Source organism: Phodopus roborovskii, unplaced genomic scaffold (assembly GCF_943737965.1).
Source record: "Phodopus roborovskii unplaced genomic scaffold, PHOROB, whole genome shotgun sequence".
Classification (NCBI taxonomy): domain Eukaryota; kingdom Metazoa; phylum Chordata; class Mammalia; order Rodentia; family Cricetidae; genus Phodopus; species Phodopus roborovskii.
The window spans coordinates 20,149,068-20,170,312 of record NW_026126567.1 but is presented as its reverse complement, the minus strand read 5'-3'; the positions used below and the strand labels follow the sequence as shown (position 1 = coordinate 20,170,312).

The 21,245-nt window shown below is 42.6% G+C and overlaps 1 protein-coding gene across 1 annotated transcript in view; it reads right to left on the bottom strand.

Moving 5' to 3' along the window:
- Positions 1–18,442, bottom strand: part of Rims2 (regulating synaptic membrane exocytosis 2) — a 380,476-nt gene extending 362,034 nt beyond the window's left edge. Inside the window, exon 1 of the mRNA XM_051202763.1 lies at positions 18,066–18,442. Coding sequence (XP_051058720.1) covers positions 18,066–18,250 — 185 coding nt within the window. The 5' untranslated portion in view covers positions 18,251–18,442. The remainder of the gene's footprint in view (positions 1–18,065) is intronic.
- Positions 18,443–21,245: the final 2,803 nt, after the last annotated feature.

Below are 21,245 nucleotides of genomic sequence, written 5' to 3'. Positions count from 1 at the left end.
ACAAGTATTTTCCAGCACTCCTACATCAGGATGGAAGGGGGGACAAGAGAATTTCTGCATGCTTGAGAGACAGCTAGACTGTCTTACAAAACTTTCTAGCAAAATGAGAACCTGTCTCAAGGTGGAAGGAGCAGATAAACACTGGACGTTGTCCTGACCTCCACATGCATGCATGGCATACCCATGCCCCCCCACACACACCTCATACACACACAAAGACTAAAAGACTTCATGTTTTAATAATATCTTATAGAAGTAAAAATTAGTAACAAGCTTCCAGACTGAGTTTAACTGGTATCTAACTTCAAAGCCCTTTTCCTGCTGCTTGTCTCTTCTGACCACCACTGTTAAGTAATGGCTAGTCTTACTGACGTTAGGTTAAGTTTACGGATCCAGAAGTTAATTAAGCATGCCATTTTTACGTCAATGCCATTTTTATAAAACTGTAAAAGCTACAAAACCAGACTAAGTTTTTAAGGAAAATTGTAAATGATTATCCTAGATATTGTAGATATTGCCAAATTTTACAGTGCCAAGTCTATCGATACAGGGATATTTCCTGTTCTTCCAATGACAGTTCCCCTTCTCTACCTTGACTTAGGTGGTGTCATATAACCTGCTTTGGTCAACAAAATGTAAGCACAAGTTCTTCTGAGAGGAAACTTTAGGAGACAACCTGCAGTTCGACACAGTTCCCTTTTTTGTTCTGCTCCCATCATTACAGAGACTGTGTATACATAATAGCCAACGCATTGAATCATGATATAGAATGGAGAGCCCCAGTAGCCGAGAAAGAGAATCATGTAGCATGAAAAATAAAGCAATGCTGTATTTAAGGACAGCACAGTCTACAACACAGTCAGTCTATTAACAATGTATTGCCTCTCTGCTCCAAATCTGCCCTTCACGCTGCTTTTCTGTTACCATTTCTGCTTTGCCCACAGCACGGTGTTCAGCTTTGTCAGTAGAGGGAGCCACGGTGGCATCAAAGGAAGGGAGGGCATCTTTCTGAGTGCTTTTGTTTACACAGCTGCTGCAGCTCTTGGGTACCCTTCACCAGCACCTCACAGGCCATCCTTCCAGCAAATTCTAGTGGCACTCTCCCCAGCGACTTTCTAGCAAGTCTGACTGACATCCCAATAAGCCTCAAGGAGTTTCCGCAGCAGCACAGCCAGCCTCTCCCCCAGGTCCATCAGCCTCCACAGATGACTTCCTGCTGTCATAAAAGAAATGTCTTGGTTTGCCCCAGCCTGGTAAGCACATGAGCACTGTGAGCCACAGCCCAGCTCCACTGGAGGCTGAGTCTCAGCCTTAGAGGAAGGTGGTGCTTTTTTTTTTTTTTTTTTTTTTTTTTTTTGGTAATAATCTCTATTAATGTATTCCTGTTCAAAAATACTATTATAGCTTGCAAGCTTCTATATTCTAAATAGACTCTGAGATTTAGTCTATTCTATCATACAGAACAATAAACTGTAATATAAATGTTTGTTAGTATCTGAGAATATTTGCTCTACTTTATTTCACTGCTACTTTTAATGTCCATGGCTGTCAAATGAATTGATCATACATGGCCATGAAGTTGAACTCACAGTACATACTACATCTTTTCATTTAACTACTCTTTGCTAATAATTACAAAAGACAATAATACATAAATATATATCACATTTTAAGAAATGGCTCCTCACACAATGTGTAATGCTCAGGACTAATTTTGCCTCCCAGCTTGTGGCTCTCTTCTGTAGGCTGTGGTGTCTTCAGAACAGGCATTTGAAAGCTAGTCCTGCATTCTTCTGGCTCTGGCTCACCTGTTTTCCCTGCTTCCTGCTCCCTGCCATGTGAAGGGGCTGACACCGTGTGCTATTGACACCACTGATCACGACAGGAAGCTTTGCCAGACTATAACCCTCTGAGATTATAAGTGAGATTAAATGTTTCCTCCCCCCTTGTGTAGGTTCTGTTAGGTATTTAGTCACAGCTATAAGAAAGGTAGCTAACACACATGAAAAGGAAAGCCATATTGCAATGAAAATCTTTACTTACATTGCAATATAAAATGCATGCTGAGCCTTTAACATAAGCTTCATATGATGAAAATAGAATGTTTGGTAATATGTCAGTGACTCTACTACTTTAGCCATGTGTTAAAATTATCTCACACTCTATGAAAATACAATTATTGGGCTGAAGAGATGGCTCAGCAGTTAAGAGCACTAACTGCTCTTCCAGAAGACCTGGGTTCAATTCCCAGCACCTACAAGGCAGCTCACAACTGTCTGTAACCCCTGTTCCAGGAGATCCAACACCCTCACACAGACATACATGCAGGCAAAACACCAATGTACATAAAGTACAAATAAATAGTTATAAATAATACAATTATTAACTAAACTAGCTATTTAGGAAATGTATTTAATCTTTATACTCAGAACACTAAGCAGTTTATACAGCTTATACACCCATCTCTAGTTACACTAACTTTTTTGGCAGGGAAACATCTCACAGTGTATCCCTGGCTAAATGTGTAGTGTAGCCTTAAAAATCAATATGTAGGTTGGGTGTAAACTAACACTTCAACTCAGAAGTAAATAAAAAAATGAAAATCATATTGACATTATTTTGAGAATTATATATTATTATAAACCCAAGAAAGAAAGTGCACTATGGAATATTATTTCATAATGTAATCTCTGCTTGGTTAGGGTTTCTATTTCTGCCATGAAAACACCATGACCAAAAAGCAACTTGGGGAGGAAAGGGTGTAGCTGACTTATACTTCCACATCACAATTCATCAGCAATGCAAGTCAGGACAGGAACTCAAACAGGGCAGGAACCTGGAGGCAGGAGCTGATGCAGAGGCCATGGAGGGGTGCTGCTTACTGGCTTGCTCCTCATGGCTTGCTCAGCCTGCTTTCTCATAGAACCCAACCAGCAGCTCAGTGCTGCATAACCCACAATGAGCTGGCCACTCCCCATCAATCATCAATTAAGAAAATGCCCTACAGGCTTGCTTACAAGCCTGATCTTATAGAGGAATTTTCTCAATTGATGCTCACTCCCCTCAGATGACTTTCATTTGTGTCAAATTGGCATAAAACTATCCAGTATAATCTCATTTTGAAATTTGTCTCGAGATACAAAAGACATTTTGAAAACTAAAAATAAAATTGTGTACTTCATTTTATATATATATATGTATATGTATAAATTATCATTATTACTATTATTATACTATTATTATTATTATTATATAAAGGGGACTGGAGAGACAGTTAAGAGCATTTGCCACTCCAGCAGAGGACCCAAATTTTCCAAGTACCCACACAGCAGCCCACAGACAACTGAAACTTCAGTTCTGGGGAATCAATGCCCTCTTCTGGCTTTCATGAACATCAACTCACAACCATGGTGCTTGTACACACATGCAGGCAAATTACTCATAAAGTAAAGGTGTGTGTGTGTGTGTGTGTGTGTGTGTGTGTGTGTGTGTGTGTCCAAATTTATTTCCACTGGCACTTAAAAGAGAAATAAGAAGAATGACCCCCACCCAATAAAAAGTGTTCTGTCCTAATCCCAGGAATATGTAATCATGGTTCCTTTTGTGGCAAAAGGAAATTTAAAGATGTGGTGAAAGGGTGGAGATAATGTGCTGGAATATCTGATATAGGCAAGCACAATCTAACCACAATAATCCTTGGACATGAAAAGTCTTACTCAGCCAAGCAGAGAGACGGGACAGTAAAAGAACTGCGAGAGTCGTGACATTTTGAGGATACAGGACCCATTGTTGGTTCTGAAACAGAAGGCAACATCAAGAGACCTCTAAAAGGCAAGGCTATTCTTTAGACAATTGCTAATGAGGAAATGGGAATCTTAATTCTATAAACAAAAAATAAAGGTACACACACACACACACACACACACACACACACACACACACACACACACACACCCTACCTGTTTGGGCAACCTCAATGAGCAAGCAAATAGAGCTTCCAGAGGAAATGCACCTCTAGCTTCATCTTGATTTTAACCCAGTAAGACTATGTGAGGCTTCTGACCCACAGAACTGTACAATAATAAATGTGTGTTCTTTCAAGCCACTAGGGAGGAATACTATATAACTCTGGGACTTTACTCACAGTATTTGCTGATAACATTCTCTATATTTTTCAGTGGTGTACATGATATTTTAGACAACTTTTAAGAGCTTTGCAAACATAAACTCAATTCTCAGAACAGCTTCTGGAGTACATATTATTTCCATTTCACAAATAAACACATTGAGGTAAACAAGTAACAATGGATTTACACCCAGGCTGTCTGATTCCAGAGGCCAAGCTTTTCTGTTTTTTAAATGGCAATATGAGGGGAGGAAAATACATTTCAGTCAAAAGGATCTAGACACAGGGGTTGGTAAGTTGACTGAGCAATTAAGAGGACTTGCCCCGTAATCATGAGGACAGGGGTTCTGACCCTGGCATGCACATAACAAGCCAGGTATCCCAACAAATGCCTAAAACCCAACCCTGAGGAGGGCAGACAGAAGGGTCATGGGATTTGCTGGCTTCCAAGCCTAGCCAAAGTGTGAACCTCAGGTTCAAAGAGAATCTGCAATAGGCCAAGAGGGACAGAAGGGACACGTGATGGCCTCTCTGCATCTCTATGTGCATGTACACACCTGCATACTGCTTCAAGCACCAAGCACTCATGTTATGCAAAACACCCATATACATAAAATAATTTTCAAGTGAAATAGAGATACAGAAGAATGTTAAGGATTTAAAATTTTATTTATCTGTGTCTTAGAGATTATCCTTCCAGCACCACCGAGTCTCACCTAAAAAAAAATGTTTGCATGTGCCTGGCACTTCCCTGAACATAAAAATAAACTGTATAATTGGAAAGATTAAAATTTGGTCCACAAATTCAAATACCCTGAATGCTCTAAGGAAAGAAAGGCTAGTAACTACTACTGAATGTCAGAAGCATAAGAATATACTAAACACTATGTCAGCTGCAAAACTTCATGACTAGCAAACATTAAGAGACTCATCACCCACAGCAAAGGAACTACACACACACACACACACAGCAGGTCATCAGTTAAGGTGTAAGGCCACATGCAGAACAGTTAAGAGTGTAACAATTAGAGAGAACAAGAGGACTACCATGGTTATGTCAGTGGTACCCGGAGTGAAATGCATCCTGCATATCTACAGCTATGACCCATTACTCAGATTCATAACTTGTTAGTAAACAGTGGGGTATCAATCCAGGTCCTGCCAGGAGTAAATACCACACTGGAACTGAGGAATGGGAGTTTTGTGCAGGGACAGTTCACAGATGTGATGGTGGGAATTGAGGAGGCCAACAAAGGGTGGAGGTGAGCCTGGACTGGCAACACTGGAAAGGAATCTTCACAGCAAAGTAAGGGAGAGTGCATGAACAGACCACCTGTGAACTGAGTACAAAGACAACGCTGTCCACAAACTCATGGTACTGAAGAAGACTAGGAACAAATAGTGCCCTCATTCTCTTCTACCATTCCAATCTGCCAGTATTTCACACTGACAAAACCTAAAGGAACTCTTGAGAATAAAGGAGCCGTTTGATATCAACCACATAAATCAGCCTCCTAAAGAACGCAGCAGAGAGGGAAACTGGGACAGATGGAAGAAATATGCAGCCAACATCGTATGCCCTTAGTGGCAGCTGACTTTAACTTCCACTTCCTACCAAGCTTTCTTACCTTCAGTTTGGAAACAGAATTCAACCATTAGCATTACACCTGGTGAACTTTTAATATCAAGTTTCAATACATTCTAAAATAAATCTTTAGAAGTATATATTTTTGACTACTCAGTAAGTCTCTATGTTGTATCTGTTTCTAAAGCAAATTACCTGTCAAGATATAATACATGAACTACCAGCTGTAATTCTCAGTTGGATTAAACTATAGATCAAATGCTTATGTCTCACAAATGCATGTCTTAGTCTATGTCCTCGTGTCATGAACGTAGGAGGTGGAGCACAGCCTCCACTAAGATCAGTGCCCAATTTGGAAATGAGCTCCTGTGCCCTCAAGCCATGTGACATCCTATCAAGAAGAAAGCCACACACATACACACCAGAAAGGAAGACTTGGGTCAAACAACAAATACATCACTGCCTTGATTTTAGAATTTCTAGAGTGGAGAAATCTGTGGAAAAACTAAACTGAAATACATTTATTTTTCATACATTTCTGTTGGTTATAAGCCACCTAGTTTATTATGATTACACCAACCCAAACAAACAAGGACAGGGCTCAGCTTGGTTGTTACCAGTAAGTGCAATAGACCTTTCCTTATAAATTTTGTTCAGTAACTCTGTGACTGAATTAAGACAGCTTATACCAGACAAATGAAAAGCCATCAGTCTACAGTAATACAGTTTGGTACCAGGAGATCTGGAGGTAGTTCCTTTCTTAAGAGTTCCAGTGTAGGAGCACCCACCAATAACCCCAGCACTCAGGGGGTAGAGGCAGGAAGAACAGGAAGCTCAAGGTTATCTCATGTATACACCAAGTCTAAGGCCAGCTTAGGATACATAAGACTCTTCAGTTAACTAATTAACTAATTGATTAATCAGCAAATATATAAATGGTAGTAACATGGAAGTACTTCTGTAGCTAACCATTGCAAAGCTTTTTCAAAGTTAAATAACAAAAAGTTAACTGGGCATGGGGGCACAAGCCTTTCACCCCAGCATTTGGGAGGCAGAGGTAGATGAATCTCTAAAAGTTCAAAGCCAGCCTGATCTTCAAAATTAATTCCAGGCCAACCAGGGTTACAGTAAAACCTTGTCTCAACAAAAACAAAAAATAACAAAAAAAATGAGAAAATTTATTTTAGCCAAATTTAGAAAAATGATAATAGACATTCCAACAAAACAAGATATTACTCATATTAATAATTACAACCCCCAAAATTACAATGACTTAACACCCAAAGCCTACTTCGTACTCATTATAAGCTAGTGGGAACAGAAGGGTGTGGTCATCCACTAAAACTCAGTGTCACTTGAACCAATCCAGATGCAAAAGAGAGCTCATAAGGGTGGACCACAGCTAGGAGCCACGATGTACAGATGTACAGCAGTAACTTTCTGAAAGAACATACACATCTCTGATGCACATGAACACATTTCCATCTCTCGTAACAAAAATCATTTTTGACAGAAAAGACATTAATGAATTCTTTCAGGCTAAAGACAGCTTTTGGGGAACAGAAATTAAGTGTGATAAAACAGGCTCTTCATCTATGCTCCTGGGAAACAAACTATTAGGAGAACTATAGTAGACTTCTCACATGATAACAAAGCAAGATGGATGTGAACATCGTTTCCATCTGCCAACCAAACACCAACTCAACAAATCCCATAGTGCACACTGTATCATCTCTTCCTAGTCTTACAAGCCCACAAGTCTAGTTACAGAATGCATGAAACTGCCATGCTATTTTTCCCTTCCCAATAAACATAAGCTTAGTTGGATAGAAAAACTGTCCAAGACTCCTTATGCCTTACCTAAAGGAGTATATATCCAGCTCTGTTTGAGAACCCACCAAATGGTGTTACATAAAAATACTAAATGTTTATGGTGTGTAAACTAGGTAAAATTACTAATCCAAAATACCTTGTAAAAGCATTTAGGTAGTACTATGTTACATGAAAATATAAATAATGCTTTCAATATTTATAAAATACATGTAAAAATATTCATAAAACTGCATAAAAGTTGATAACTTTTGGTCAATTTATTTATTATACTATGTACTACAGATAAAGTAAATGAACTATCGTATCACACCTGGCACTAACTTTAACTATCTCCCCTTTATGAAATGACTTTTTTTATTTATGTATGTGTCTGTTTGTATGCATTCTAGCTCACCACATAAGCACATGGTACAGGCCAGAAGACGGTGTAGATCCTCTGTAACTAAGTTAACAAACAGGTGTGAATTGTTGTGTGGGGGCTGAGAATCAAGTCTGACTTCTCTGAAGGGATGGCAAGTAATCCTAATCACTGAACCATCTCCCCAGCTCCTTAACTGGCCCCTTTGACAACTTCCTCCTATTTCTGAAACTGACCACCATGAAATCTAATAAGTTTCCTCTTCCTTTCATAATACACATTCTATGATTCTGCAATTAGTCAGTAATCTCGTAAGAAGAGAAACAAACTTCATAACTTCAACATTTCAGTTCCATAGCCAATTTCTATTATTTTTCTAAAATTCATTCATATCATCAAAATTTTCTCAGAAGTATGAATATATGCCTCACAGACATTTATTCTAGTTAAACATAACATATAAAACAAAGAGTGTGTCATAGATTTAAATGCCCAATAATTGAAACAAACCCAGAGGGTGAGAAATTCCTGAGACTGCCTTATCAATAGGAATATGGAATGTTTCATAAAGGAAAGACCAGGAGATTTGAAAGAGATCACATGGCAGCCAGGCTTGGTGGTGCACACATTTAATCCCAGCACTCGGGAGGCAGAGGCAGGTGGATCTCAGATTTTGAAGCCAGCCTGGTCTAGCAAGTTCCAGGACAGCCAGGGCTACACATGGAAATCCAAATCCAGTTGAGAGAGAGAGAGAGAGAGAGAGGGGGAGGGAGGGAGGGAGGGAGGGAGGGAGGGAGGGAGGGAGAAAGAGAAAAGAGAGGAACGGAGGGAGAAAGAGAGGGAGGGTGGGAAGTAGGGAGAGAGGGAGGGAAGGAGGGAGGGAGGGAGGGAGGGAGGACAGATGATCTCCAGCAGAGTTTTTCAAGCTAAGATACAAAAGGGCTCTTTCCTGTTAAGAATGGCTTCACAGCCCTAACTGACATCATCTCTCCTCTGTCCTTTGTCTCCTCTTATTCCTCACTCTCGGTCAGTTTGACTACTTCTCTATTCTCTACCCCACCAAGCATCCTCTACACATCCCAGAATTACTTCTCTAACTCATATCCATCCCCTAAGAGTTAGAGAAATGGAGGCTCCATCAGTCAGGAGAACAACAGTCCTGGGCATGGAGAAGTTTAGAGAACTACCTACCCATCAGTGAGATGAGAGGTTTATATGGCAGTCAGTGCTCAAGCCAGGTGTCTTAAGAGGCTTACCTGACTCTCACACACAGCTGTCAAATCCTGGAAAATTTGGATTCTAACCTTTTCAAAACTTTACCTCTACTGTCTAATTTTATATTTTCATCATTTATCACCTGAATTGCTGAAAGAGTCTGCTAACCGGTGCCCTTGCCTCTAGTTTTACACCTTCTCATTAAGAATCACTGTAAGAGTGTTTTCCAACAAACGTTTAATTATACTGTGCCACTGGTTAAAACTCATTGCTACCGCAGTGATGATGAAACTCCAATCCTAAGCCTACCTGACAGGGTCTTTTAAGATCTGGCTCTGACCTCTCTCCAGCCTCCTCTCATAACTCATTTCCACTTACAGCATGAACTCTGCTGAACCATCCTTAACCATACCCTGTATTCTATGCATCTTTTACAACTGAAGAATTGTTTGGGTTGGAGGACTTGAGAGGGTTTTGCTTGGAACAGCTCCACTTGCCTAGATAACATCGACTCACCCTTTGGGACACAAAAGAAGTTGTCTACCTAGGACTGGTTCAGAAGCTTCATCATCTGCCTGTGCCCATGAGGCACTGTACACAGTGGTTGCCCGGCACTTACTATGCAATGCTGAAGTTGTAAGTCATCAATTTTCTTACAGTGAATCCCCTACAGGTTAAAAGTATCTACACCCAGAGATCTCTGCATTTCATTAGTCAACAGAGAACAGTCAAGCCTAGGGGTAAAACTTCAAGATATTTTAAAAGGACGACTGGTACTTTGAAACAATGCCCAAGAAACAAGAAACTACTTATAAGATTGATCTGAATGTTTTTTTACTGTGGTTATTATGTACTGGAAACACCTTTTCTATAGTTCTCATGATAGTTTATATTATTTTGTCTTCATATGGTATAGTTAGTCTTAGACTCTTTGCCTGTGAAAGGCATAAACTATTTCTATCCAATGCAAGTGTGGTGGTTCACACCTGTTATGAGAGTACTCCCAGCACTCATGAGACTGAGGCAAAAAGAAGTCATGAGTTCGAGGCCAGTCTGGGTTATATATCAAGACTAGTTCAGCAAATAGAAGCTCTTGTATGAAGAGCTGATGATAGAAGTTTGTTCCTCAAAACTCAGAAGGTGGCAGAAAATAACTCACAAAGGTTGTTCTCGGACTTCCACATGTGTGCTGACACACGTGTACTTGCAGCTACACATACATGCACAGACAATAAGTGAATTATTTAAGATTTTAAAAACTAGTGTTTGCCTAGCACACACAATGCCCTAAGTAAATTTTCTGGAAAAAAAAAAAAAGAAAAAAGGCATTCTGTACATCCTTTATCATTCAGCTTTGCTACACACAATGGACTTAGTGACATCATTTTGTTTATGATCTAACACATAAAGCTTGCCTGAAGATCAGAGTGCAAAGCCAGCCACACTAGTCAGCCATACAGGGCAGGCAGTGATGGCACACCTTGAATCCCAGAGGCAAATGGATCTCTGTTAGTTCAAGGTCACCCTGGGATACATGAAATTGACTCACTCTAAAGGAGAAACAGAGCTCAAACCTGATCCTAAGCCAGGCATTGGTGGAACACACCTTTGATCCCAGGGAGGCAGAGGCAGGCAGATCTCTATGAGTTCGAGGCCAGCCTGGTCTACAAAGCTAGTTCCAGGACAGGCTCCAAAACAACACAGAGAAATCCTGTCTCAACTGAAAAAAATTAAAAAAAAAAAAAAAAAAAAAAAATTGATCCTAGCACTTAGAGCAACACACTTTTAATCCCAGCAATAAGGATGTGAACACAGAGATATGGCTGGCCAGAGAGAGGAATATAAGGTGGGAGGAGACAGGAGGCAGCAGTCTGAGCAGCAGTTAGTCTGAACCAGTCTCAAGATGCAGTCAGAGGAGGCAGTCTGAGGACAGGACCGCCCCTTTGGTCTAAGCATCGGGAGAGGTAAGAACTCTAGTGGCTAACTGCTCTTCTCTGACCCTTCAGCCTTTACCCCTGATAGCCTACTCATGCTATAATTAATGACAAAAAAGTCATTTTGAAAGCAATATATTCCTTAATTTCTAAGTTCCTTACATTTTAAAATGATATACAACTACAATCTTCTATTTTCTGGTGAAAATGGACAAGCTAAGTTTAAAAAAAAAAAACTACAATTGTACAAATAAATAGTCATAAAATATACAAGCTGCATTATATATGTCAGCTTCCAAGTAAATTAGGCATAAATTTTAAAACTAAATTTTACTTTAGAAATAAGTGCACTATTACAAAGCAAACCCTTTTCTTTTAAATATTTGATTTACCAAGTATTCTCTAGACAAAAAAAATTTAGTCTATGAAAGTTTATAATCTAGGAGAGTAGACAGACCATAAATTGGGAAACATAGAAGATGCTATAATCCAGAATAAAGAAGAAACCTTGTCAGAGAAGGGGTCTCGAAACATGCATCTTTGGAGGGAAGGTCAGAAGGATAGGGAAGACTCAGCCAATTCAAGTTCTAAGGAGGCTTCAGAATTAGCCTAATCTGACAAGACTCTTGTTTGTAACAGGAATAACACAAATAAGCACATATTTGGTTCAATGATAAAATGAAAGTTCAATGATAAAATGAAAGGATAATGACAAAGTGGTTCCACAAATTAGTCACATATATCCATCCTTTTGGCAAGCAGTATTTGGTTGCCATACTATTTTTACTATTATTCCTGAGTTCTCAGACTTCCTAAAAGATTAATGTTGCTGAGGAAACTGATTCCAAGTCCTCAGTCTCTCTCTTACGTCCTATACTTACAAGTTAAAACGTCCCTCAAAGCCTGGCACTGGTGGTGCACACCTTTAATGTAGTGAGATAATCACCTTGTCCGCACCAGTGGCATAGACCACGCCCGTGGGATGTGGAGGCAGGGCCTGGGGGAACTAAGGCTGAGGAGGGGGCTTGGAGAGCTCTCTTGCTTGCAGCACCAGGACAGAACTTCTGGAGGCATCCTTGGGACCAGGAACCTGCTGGTGTTCACCTGTCTATGTTGTGAGTTAATTTCTCCCTGAATAAACATCTATTAGGCCTATTTGTTTCTCCTGATCCTTATTAAACATCCCAGCACTCAGGAGGCAGGGGCAGGTGGCTCTCTGAGATGGAGACAGCCAGGTCTACAGAGTGAGTTCTGGGACAGTCACACAAAGAAACCCTGTCTCTAAAAAACAAAAAAATTGTCCCTCCAAACATTTTGGCTTCCTACTAAAAAATGAAACAAATCTCTCAATTTTTAGAAAATGGAAAGATTTCACTTAAATATGTTATTAAAACATTTTACCCCTTAAGAAGTGTTGCCTATAATTAGTAGACAAGAATGGTTACTTATTGCACACCTACATACTCTTGAAACTGTAAGTCTATAATCATCAATCCTAGCACACAACCAGGAGAGATTCGAAAGCTCAGAAATTTAGTCACGATTAGTAAGCAATAGCTTACTAATCAGCAAAGATTCCACAAACAACCAAGTTGGTGGTCCATCACTACCTCTGTATTCACAAATTTTTATGGTCCCTTTATTAAAAGGTAACATCCACTGAAAAGTAGTAGTAATTGTTCTCTTACTTTAAAACACAGTATATTAAAATTTCATTAGCAACTTCCTTATAAAAATGCCAGGCTACATTTGAATCATTAAAAACTAAAGGTTTTCATTTTTGCCAAAGGCAATGGATAGTCACATGGTGCAATAATTCCTCTTTACTTAAAAGTCTTTATGATTTGCTATCATTTAGCTGGTATGCTATGCAGAAAGATATATAGAAAGACAAACAGGCAGATAGGCAGACAGACAAATATTGGAATAAAGAAGGCCATTCTACACTGATCACAAATTCAGAAGTCGTCAATCTAAACATATTTTTAAAATCCTGACCAGTAAAAAGGGATGAATGATGAATAAGGTGCTAACCCAACAAATATATAAAGAGCTTCAACAACACACTAAGAATTACCAACACTAAAGGAAATATAAATGATCCTAAATAAATGGAAGAGGCTCTCACTCTCATTGGTAATAAGAAAACTGCAAGTTAAATCTACAATGACATATTTATTACTGAAATTCTGACCAAGCTTACCACACACTGATTTGGCAAGGAAGTAGAAAAAATCTCCTCAGTGTGTATGAAATTTACATACTTCCCCTATGAAAATAAATTTGGAGGTATTATAAAGTTTACTGACTCTTTAAAAGAACAGTTTTTATTTCTAAGAATTTATGCCAGAGATACAGTCCTATACATTAAAAACAATGTATCAAAGTACTGCGTCTAGTGGCAAAGCAGAAACAACTTAAAAAGTATGGCATGAGTTAAGGAAATTACAAATCATTCAGCAAACAGGATAGATACTGGCACTGAACCAAATGTGAAAATAATTTCCTAAAAAGCAAAATGCAGGACATACCTGTACTTGTATGTTTGCATGCAAACATGTATATATACGGGATGGTGGCATAGGCCTTTAATCCCAGCACTTTGGAGGCAGAGGCAGGAGGATCTCTGTGAGTTCAAGACCATCCTGGTAGTAAGTTTCAGGACAGCCAGGACTACACAGGGAAACCCTGTCTCAAAAAACAAACAAAAAAATGTGTATGTATGTATATGTATATATATAGATATAGATATGTGTGTATGTGTGTAAGCACACATATAAATATATGAACTTATATACACATATATCTCTTGTGCCTATATCTTATTGTGCATAGAATAAATATGCTCATAACAATAATTGCACATGGGTAAATAAATAGGTAAATAAGATATTTTATGGCCAAAGTATATATTATGTAAATAAATTAACTTTAAAAACTACTTATAAAACAGTATCATTAAAAAATTTAAGCTGGGTGTGATGGTTCACATGCCAATGATACCAACCCTTGAGAGGCAGAGGCAGGCAGATCTGTATGAGTTTGAGGCCACCCTGGTCTACTTAGTGAGTTCCAGGACAACTAGGGCTATATAGAGAGACTCTGTCCCAGCACTTGGGTAGCGGAGGCAGGTGGATCTCTGAGTTTGTGGCCAGCCTGGTCTATAGAGCGAGTTCCAAACAAGCCAGGGCTACAAAGTGACATCCTGTCTCAAACATAAATAAACTAAATAAATAAAACATTAGAACTACTCATACATACATATATATATATAATATGTACTTGTTAATATATCTATCATGAATTTGCTTTATTTTCTTTATTTGTGGAGTAAGTTGTCCTTTTAACATTAATAGAAAAATCAATGCTAAAAATGAAGACATAATCTAATATACTTCTCCTAAAAAAAACATAAATAGCTAGGTGTGATAACATAAATGCCTATAATCCTAGCACTTGGGATTGGGAAGGCAGAGGCAGAAGGATTGTGAGTTTAAGGCCAACCTGGGTTACACAGAAAGACACTATTCAATGGGTGAAAAAAGAAGGGAGGAGGAGGTCAAAAAAGGGGGAAAAGGAGGGAGAAAGGGAAGAAAGGAGAAAATCATTTCTGTGTTCAAATCACTTTGTATAAAAGACTATGCTAGGGACATAACAAACATCAAGACAATTACTGAATACTTTTCTATTTGAATATCAAGTGGCTCTGCCTTCTTGATAGTTTTTTTTTCCCAAATAAATAAATAAAATCACAAAAAAATAAAAACAAAGACAACAGAAATACAACATTCACTAAACAGTTTTTCTTTCAAAAAGCAATTCCTCATTTTCCCCAGAATGAATGCCCCATCTGCACTTTAATTCAGCTCAACATTACTTACTAGGTACCCATCTCTGTTAAGGATGCTATAAAACAAAACAACAAAATAGTGACTCCCCAAGACTTAAAACTGAAACTGCTGAAGAAATTCAGGTAATGGCTTTTGTTTAGTTTTGTATTAGTAATTAATCAGTGGGATGTAAAATCGCTTGGGAAATGACAGTAGCTCACTCACATGTAACTCAGCACAATTTGATAGACAAAAGGCTTCTGATGTATGTGTACGTATAGCTGGGCCTTGAAGAACTAATAATGAAGTATGACTCTCATTTTTAATTGTTCAGGCTCCTAAAAAGGGAATTACTGTAGTGGCCTCAACCTGTTTTGATGGCTCACCTTATTGAAAACACCTCAGGCATGAACTTTTAATGTATGCATTTATTATTAGCTAATCTATACTAAGAACTAATGAGGCTTTGTCTTTGTGTTTGTTTGTTTGTAAACAAAGATAGGACCATAAGTTTTAAAATGTTCTTCTTGTATTCCAGCACATAGTCTAGTAATACCCTTGGGTATAAGCATCTTATTTTGCATAATGCTTAGTATAAATACTGAAACTCAAAGATCACACAGAGTATTTTTATCTAGTTTTCAACATCACATTTATTAACATAATTGTTTTAAAGTATCAGATATATATTTGAATTTTGGTTTACTTCTCTGTGCCTATGACCTTCTCTCAGAAAAGATGCTGGCATGCAATTAAATGATAGCACTACCAAGACATAAAAGACTGTTTATCCATGAGCTGATAAATGGCCCTAAAATTTCAAGGGAAAGAGTAGTCACAACTATGGGCATTATTTTTCCCTACATAGCACATTTGTTACTTAGCACCCAAGGCCAGGAACATATTATTTAATAAGTGGTCCAATTTTTCTAAATGATTTGCCTCTCACTATAGTAATTCTTTTATAAAATGTATTCTCAGTTTCCTTGTCTAATCTCATTTCAAAAGTATTTTTTAAAACATTTAAAACTATTACATAAGTACTTAAATATGAATCTATATTTTTCACTGATGTGATTTCACATATTATATGGATATGCTTAGGGAATGTGCCTACCTAAATAATGTGAAATAAATGGACAAAAATATGTGTTTACAAAGTATGTAGGTTTACTTGGAGGTGTGCACACATACAGTTGACCTGAAAACCTATTAATAACACCTATCCAATAAAATACTCTGTTTGTTGAACAATTTTTAATTCAGCAATCAAACATCCTATCAAAGTCCATATATTGAAACAGTAAATATAGAACTATGTAAGATTTACTAGGCAATAAACACTGATTTAATTTACTATAAATAAAAACCCATTTCCATTTAAATATGTGGGTCAAAGAAATAAAGCCGTACTTTATTTCAGCATCATTTTGGCAATAGTAATTTTTAACAACTATATTAAGAAATATATATCCACATATCTGAATATAAAATTATCATGATCAAAAGTTTAGCACTATTAGCATATACATTAGAGCTAAGTTACCAGTATGTTCAAAACACTATCTAAAACTATGTTCATTATTTCATAGTTTAAGCTGACTAATTCCCTAGTAAGTATTCAAACCTAAACACTAGTTTTGAAGAAGCAATTCTTGATTTAACTTCAGTGGACATGTCAGGAATACATTTGCTCTTATTTCTTCATTATTTTGTGAGAAATTGCATGTTTTCCTAACATACATGCCTACTTGATACAAGTTTGTTACCATAGGCTATGTAAAGTATTTCTCAATTAAATATGAAAAAATGTACACGTAGACAAAGTGTGTTTTCATATGTGGAAGGGAACTGAATTCAACAACCTGTTTTCGAACTAGGTGGCTGGAGGCCAGTATGCTATTTCTTCCCACAGAGGAAGTCTACACTTTTAATGGTTGTGTTCCTATGGAGATGATGGGAAGGTGTATTTGGTGACTTGCAGAACTCTTGCTCTTAAGGCACATGCTGGTTTAACTTCTATAGTGAATAACTGTCTCGAGCAAAAGCTGGCTTGGATGAACATTCAAAGGTTCCACGCCTGGGCAATGACTTCCCCAGAGTAACTGAGATATCCAAAAAGCATCAAACATTTACGAGCAAACCTGTGGAAACCAATCTCGGCCAGGCTGGCCGCCCTGGCAGTGACAGCGGCGGGCGGCTCGGTGTGGACAGTTCCGTGGTGCTGAAGCCGCACCGCCCGCCTCTAAGCCGCTGTCTGGCGGCCGCCTTCACGCCTCCCACCCTGGCTCTCGCTCGGCACCACCCGGGCGGGCCGGGCTGCGAGCAAACATAGTACAACTTCCCCAGCCAGCCGGGGAGCGACCCGGGCTGCGGCGGCGGCGGCGGGAAGCCGAGCCTCCCCGGGATCGCCCAGATTCACGAGTTGCAAACGGGGAGCGGGGTGCTCGCACCCGCCGGGGGAGGGGGAGGAGGAGAGGCCGGAAGATGGCGACGGCCGCACACCCACCCGAGACGCCACCGACCGCGCTTAGGCCCCTCGCCCGCGCCGCCGCCTCCCCGCCCGCCGCCGGCTGCTGGGCAGCCCATTGGTCCCCGGGGAGCTGGGGACGGACACAGCCGGGCCCGGCGGGCGCGGGACGAGGGTCCGTGGCGGCGGCGGCGACGCTCGCACCCGGGCCTGGGCGCCTGCACCGGGTCCGGCCCGGGAGCACCTGTGCACGGCCATATTGGATCCGGTGCCCCCGTCACCGGCTCGCCACGGGTCTGCTCGGCGCGGGGGCGGCGGGGAAGGGACGGGGACGCGAGGAGCTGGGTTCGGCCTGAGCCGCGGAGCCCGAGCGGCCGGGAAGGGCGCCGGGGGCGGGGGAGAAGGACGCCTCCCCGGGCTCGGCGCCGTCGCCGCGGCCGGCCTCGGAGCCCTCCCTCCCTCCCTCCCTCCCTCTCTCCCTCCCTCCGCGACACACACCCCCGCGCAGCGCGGGGCTCTGACAACTGGGAAAGCCACCCCGGCGGCCGCGGGCCGCAGCCCTCGCGGGCCCCGGCGACACCGGGCGCCGGCGGCGGGGACGGAGAGGCGGCGATGCCGGGCGATGCCGGGCGATGCCGGGCGAGCGGCCCGGGGGGCGGAGGGCAGGGAGACGGGCGGGCGGGCGGGCGGGAAGATGGAGCCCACGGTCCTTACTTGAGCACGGACTGCTCCTTCTCCTCTTCTTTCTTCTGGCGATCCATGACGGCCAGGATGATCTTCCTCTCCTCCTCCGTGAGGTGGCTGAGGTCCGGCATCTCGGGCTGCGGAGGAGGAGGAGGCTGAGAGGCCGCCGGCGGGGTGGGAGCCGGGCGGCCCCGGGGCCCGACCGGAGCCGACATGTTTGGTGGAGCCGAACCACCCTAGGGGAGCGGGGAGGCAACTCCACGGGCAGCGGCGGCTCCGGCGCGGGCGGCTGGGGCAGCCTCGGGCGCCGGGACAAATACATACAAATCAATGGCCTTCAGTCCCAGGCGACAGCCCCCCTCCCCCAAGGAAGGAAGCAGGGGGAGGGGAGGGCCGCGGGGGGGGGGTGGAGGGCTGAGGAGTGCGCCCGCCCGCCCGCCCGCCCGCCCGCCCGCCCCGGGAAATGTTTCTTCTGCTTCTTATTTCTTCTTCTTCCCGGAGGGGGCGAAGGGAGGGAGGGCTGGCAAGTGAGCGGCTGCTTCTCGGGAGCGCGGAGCTGGAGGCCCCGCCGCCGAGTGTGCGCCGAGCGGCGGGGCGGGGGAGGGCGCAGGAGTAAGGTGGCGGGGACAGCTGAGGGTGGGGTGACTGGGGGAGCGGGCGGGCGGCGCGCGCGGCCGAGCCGAGCGGGAAGCGCCGCCCGACCCCGGGGAGTCCCGGGAAGTCGCCCCGGTGCCGGCGGCGTGAGGCGTGAGGCGGCGGCCCCTCCTCCCCGGGGCGCGGAGGGGACTGAGGGAGGAAGTGGCGCGGCTGTCCCGCCGCCCGGAGCGTCACCCACCGGGACGCGCGAGGCGCCGCGGGCTGCGGCACCGGGACCCCCGGGCGGGCGGGTGCGGGTGGGGGCGGGGAGCCCCTGAGGTGGCCGGCGCGGAGGGGGACCGTGCGCGCCCGCGGGGTCCCGGGGTTGGGAGCACAGGGGCAGGGGGCGTCTCGGAGCGGTCGGGGACCCGGAAGCGGGAAGAGCCCGAGGGGAGTCTGAGACGACGCGCAGCGCGGCTGGTGTCTCGGGCCGGGCGGCACCAGGGCGGGAGTGCGGAAGTTCTGGAAAACTGGGCTGCCCGAACCGAGAGGCGCTGAGGGGAGGATGCTGGAGGTAGAGGTGACAGTCAGTCAGGGATTGCCTGAGGCTTGTGATGAGGAGGCGACTGGAAGGTGTGCGAGATGTGGGGGAGGGCAGATCTGCTCCCCAGAGGGTGAGCTTGCACAAGGGTGAGCTTCGACCAAGGGTGAGCTGTCTGGCCCTTCGCTGCCCTTCGCTCGCTCTAGTCTCGGGAAGCAGAGGAGAGCCTTAGCCCGGTTTTTGAAGCTTAGAGATGGCTCTGTGCAAACAGAACAGAAGAAAACCCGGCTCCAGTAGGAGGGAGGTGGCCGCCACCGGGCGCTGGCTCAGGGGAGCTGTCCCTGGGGGCGAGGCGAGCCAGATGGGGGTCACCCGACCACCCCACCTTCCTCTTCTGGGCGCTCTAGACAAGTGCTTGGGATAGCAAGGTTAGGGTGTGTGTGTGTGTGTGTGTGTGTGTGTGTGTGTGTGTGTGTGTACATTCTACCATGCCTTCCACGCTCGCACGGCTTAGTGCCAGGCCAGATCATGGGCTGGTGAGTAAAGCCTTTGGGGTTTGTATTATTTATGTGTAGTAAGCTCTCCCCCTCCCTTTGTTCCCCAGATGCCATCTGACTAGTCTCAGTTTAAGAGACCCAGGAGCAGACAAGGTAGCACTAGATGTCTCCTGAGATGTCTCTATTGTTTTTCTCCGTGCTTTGTAGCTGGAAAGAAGAAATGGAAAAGTTTCATATTGTCATCGTCATTGCTGCCGATTACTGCTATCACCCACTCGTTTTCAACCAGATCCATAAACCAAAGTAGCTGTCCCTGCTTTGGAGCTGGGCAAACCAGATGAGATGCGTATCACAGTTGATTTATATGTTAACCCAAGCTCATCATAAAGGAAACGGAACACCAACATCGGGAGATTTATAAATACGGTAGAATTGGAACCAGAATGTAGATGAACTTAGTGCAATGTAAAACTATCATGGTTTCCAACCTTACCACATGAAAATTACATGAATCACTTTTAAACATAACAGCCCAATCCTGGAGCAAATGAGTCCCTTTCTAGAACTGAATCCTTAGTCGTGGGCAAGTTTTGAAAGTACCCCAACCGACTAATATCTAACAAAGGTTGAAAGCTATACATTCTAAGATAATGGGGAAGAAAGAAAACAAGAGAACAAGCAAAAGGAAACACTTGTGAATAAAATCTAATCGCTTACCTACAATTCAAATGTTAAATGTCATTATAGATAGACTCCTGCTCTCAGGCAATGACTGTCCCCAGTGTGAGCTTTAACCTAGGAAACACCAGCCACCAACCCACCATAAACTGTCCTTTAATCATGATGCTAGCACTATAAATAATAATGTGCCACCTTATTTTTGCTTCCATTTTCAAAAATTACATCCTCCGAATCCTAGCCAACGTCGTCACAACAGGATCAGAAACCAGAATATGCACACACTGCTGAGTCCGAAGATTCTGAGGTTAAAATAGCTTAGTTATTTCAAATTCATAAAATGTGAAGAACTGGAAAGCACTTCTTCAGACTAGAAAAAAGTAGTTCATTTACAGCAGAGGGTCACCTTCTGGGACCTACATTACTTTCTGCCAGTCATATAGCATTCTGAGGTCTGTGTGTCCCTGGCACCCCCATGCACATGCACAAACACACAGCCACAATCCCCTAGATGAGGCAATACCAGCACTTGACACATAGTGGACATGAACCTGAATCTCCACCACAGCTGACATCTTCCTGAGTGGGCTGCCTCAGATTTTCTATTGGGGCGTTGTGTTGTTGCTGCTGTGTTTTTTGTTTTGTTTCAGTCTTTTACTTCCTACAACTGATTTTTTTCTTAGAACTACATAAAATCATCTGTCATTAGCCATGTACCTTTATATAGTAAAAAATTGAAAATTGTCACTATTTTTGTATCACACAGTGTGTGTGTGTGTGTGTGTGTGCATATATATCATCTAGAACTTTAAAATGGGCTGTAGCCTAGGTGATCTACTTTAAAAATATTCACCCAATTTAAGATAGGATTGCTATGCTCATAATGAAATAAAGTATCCCTACAAGGCTTTGCTTTTC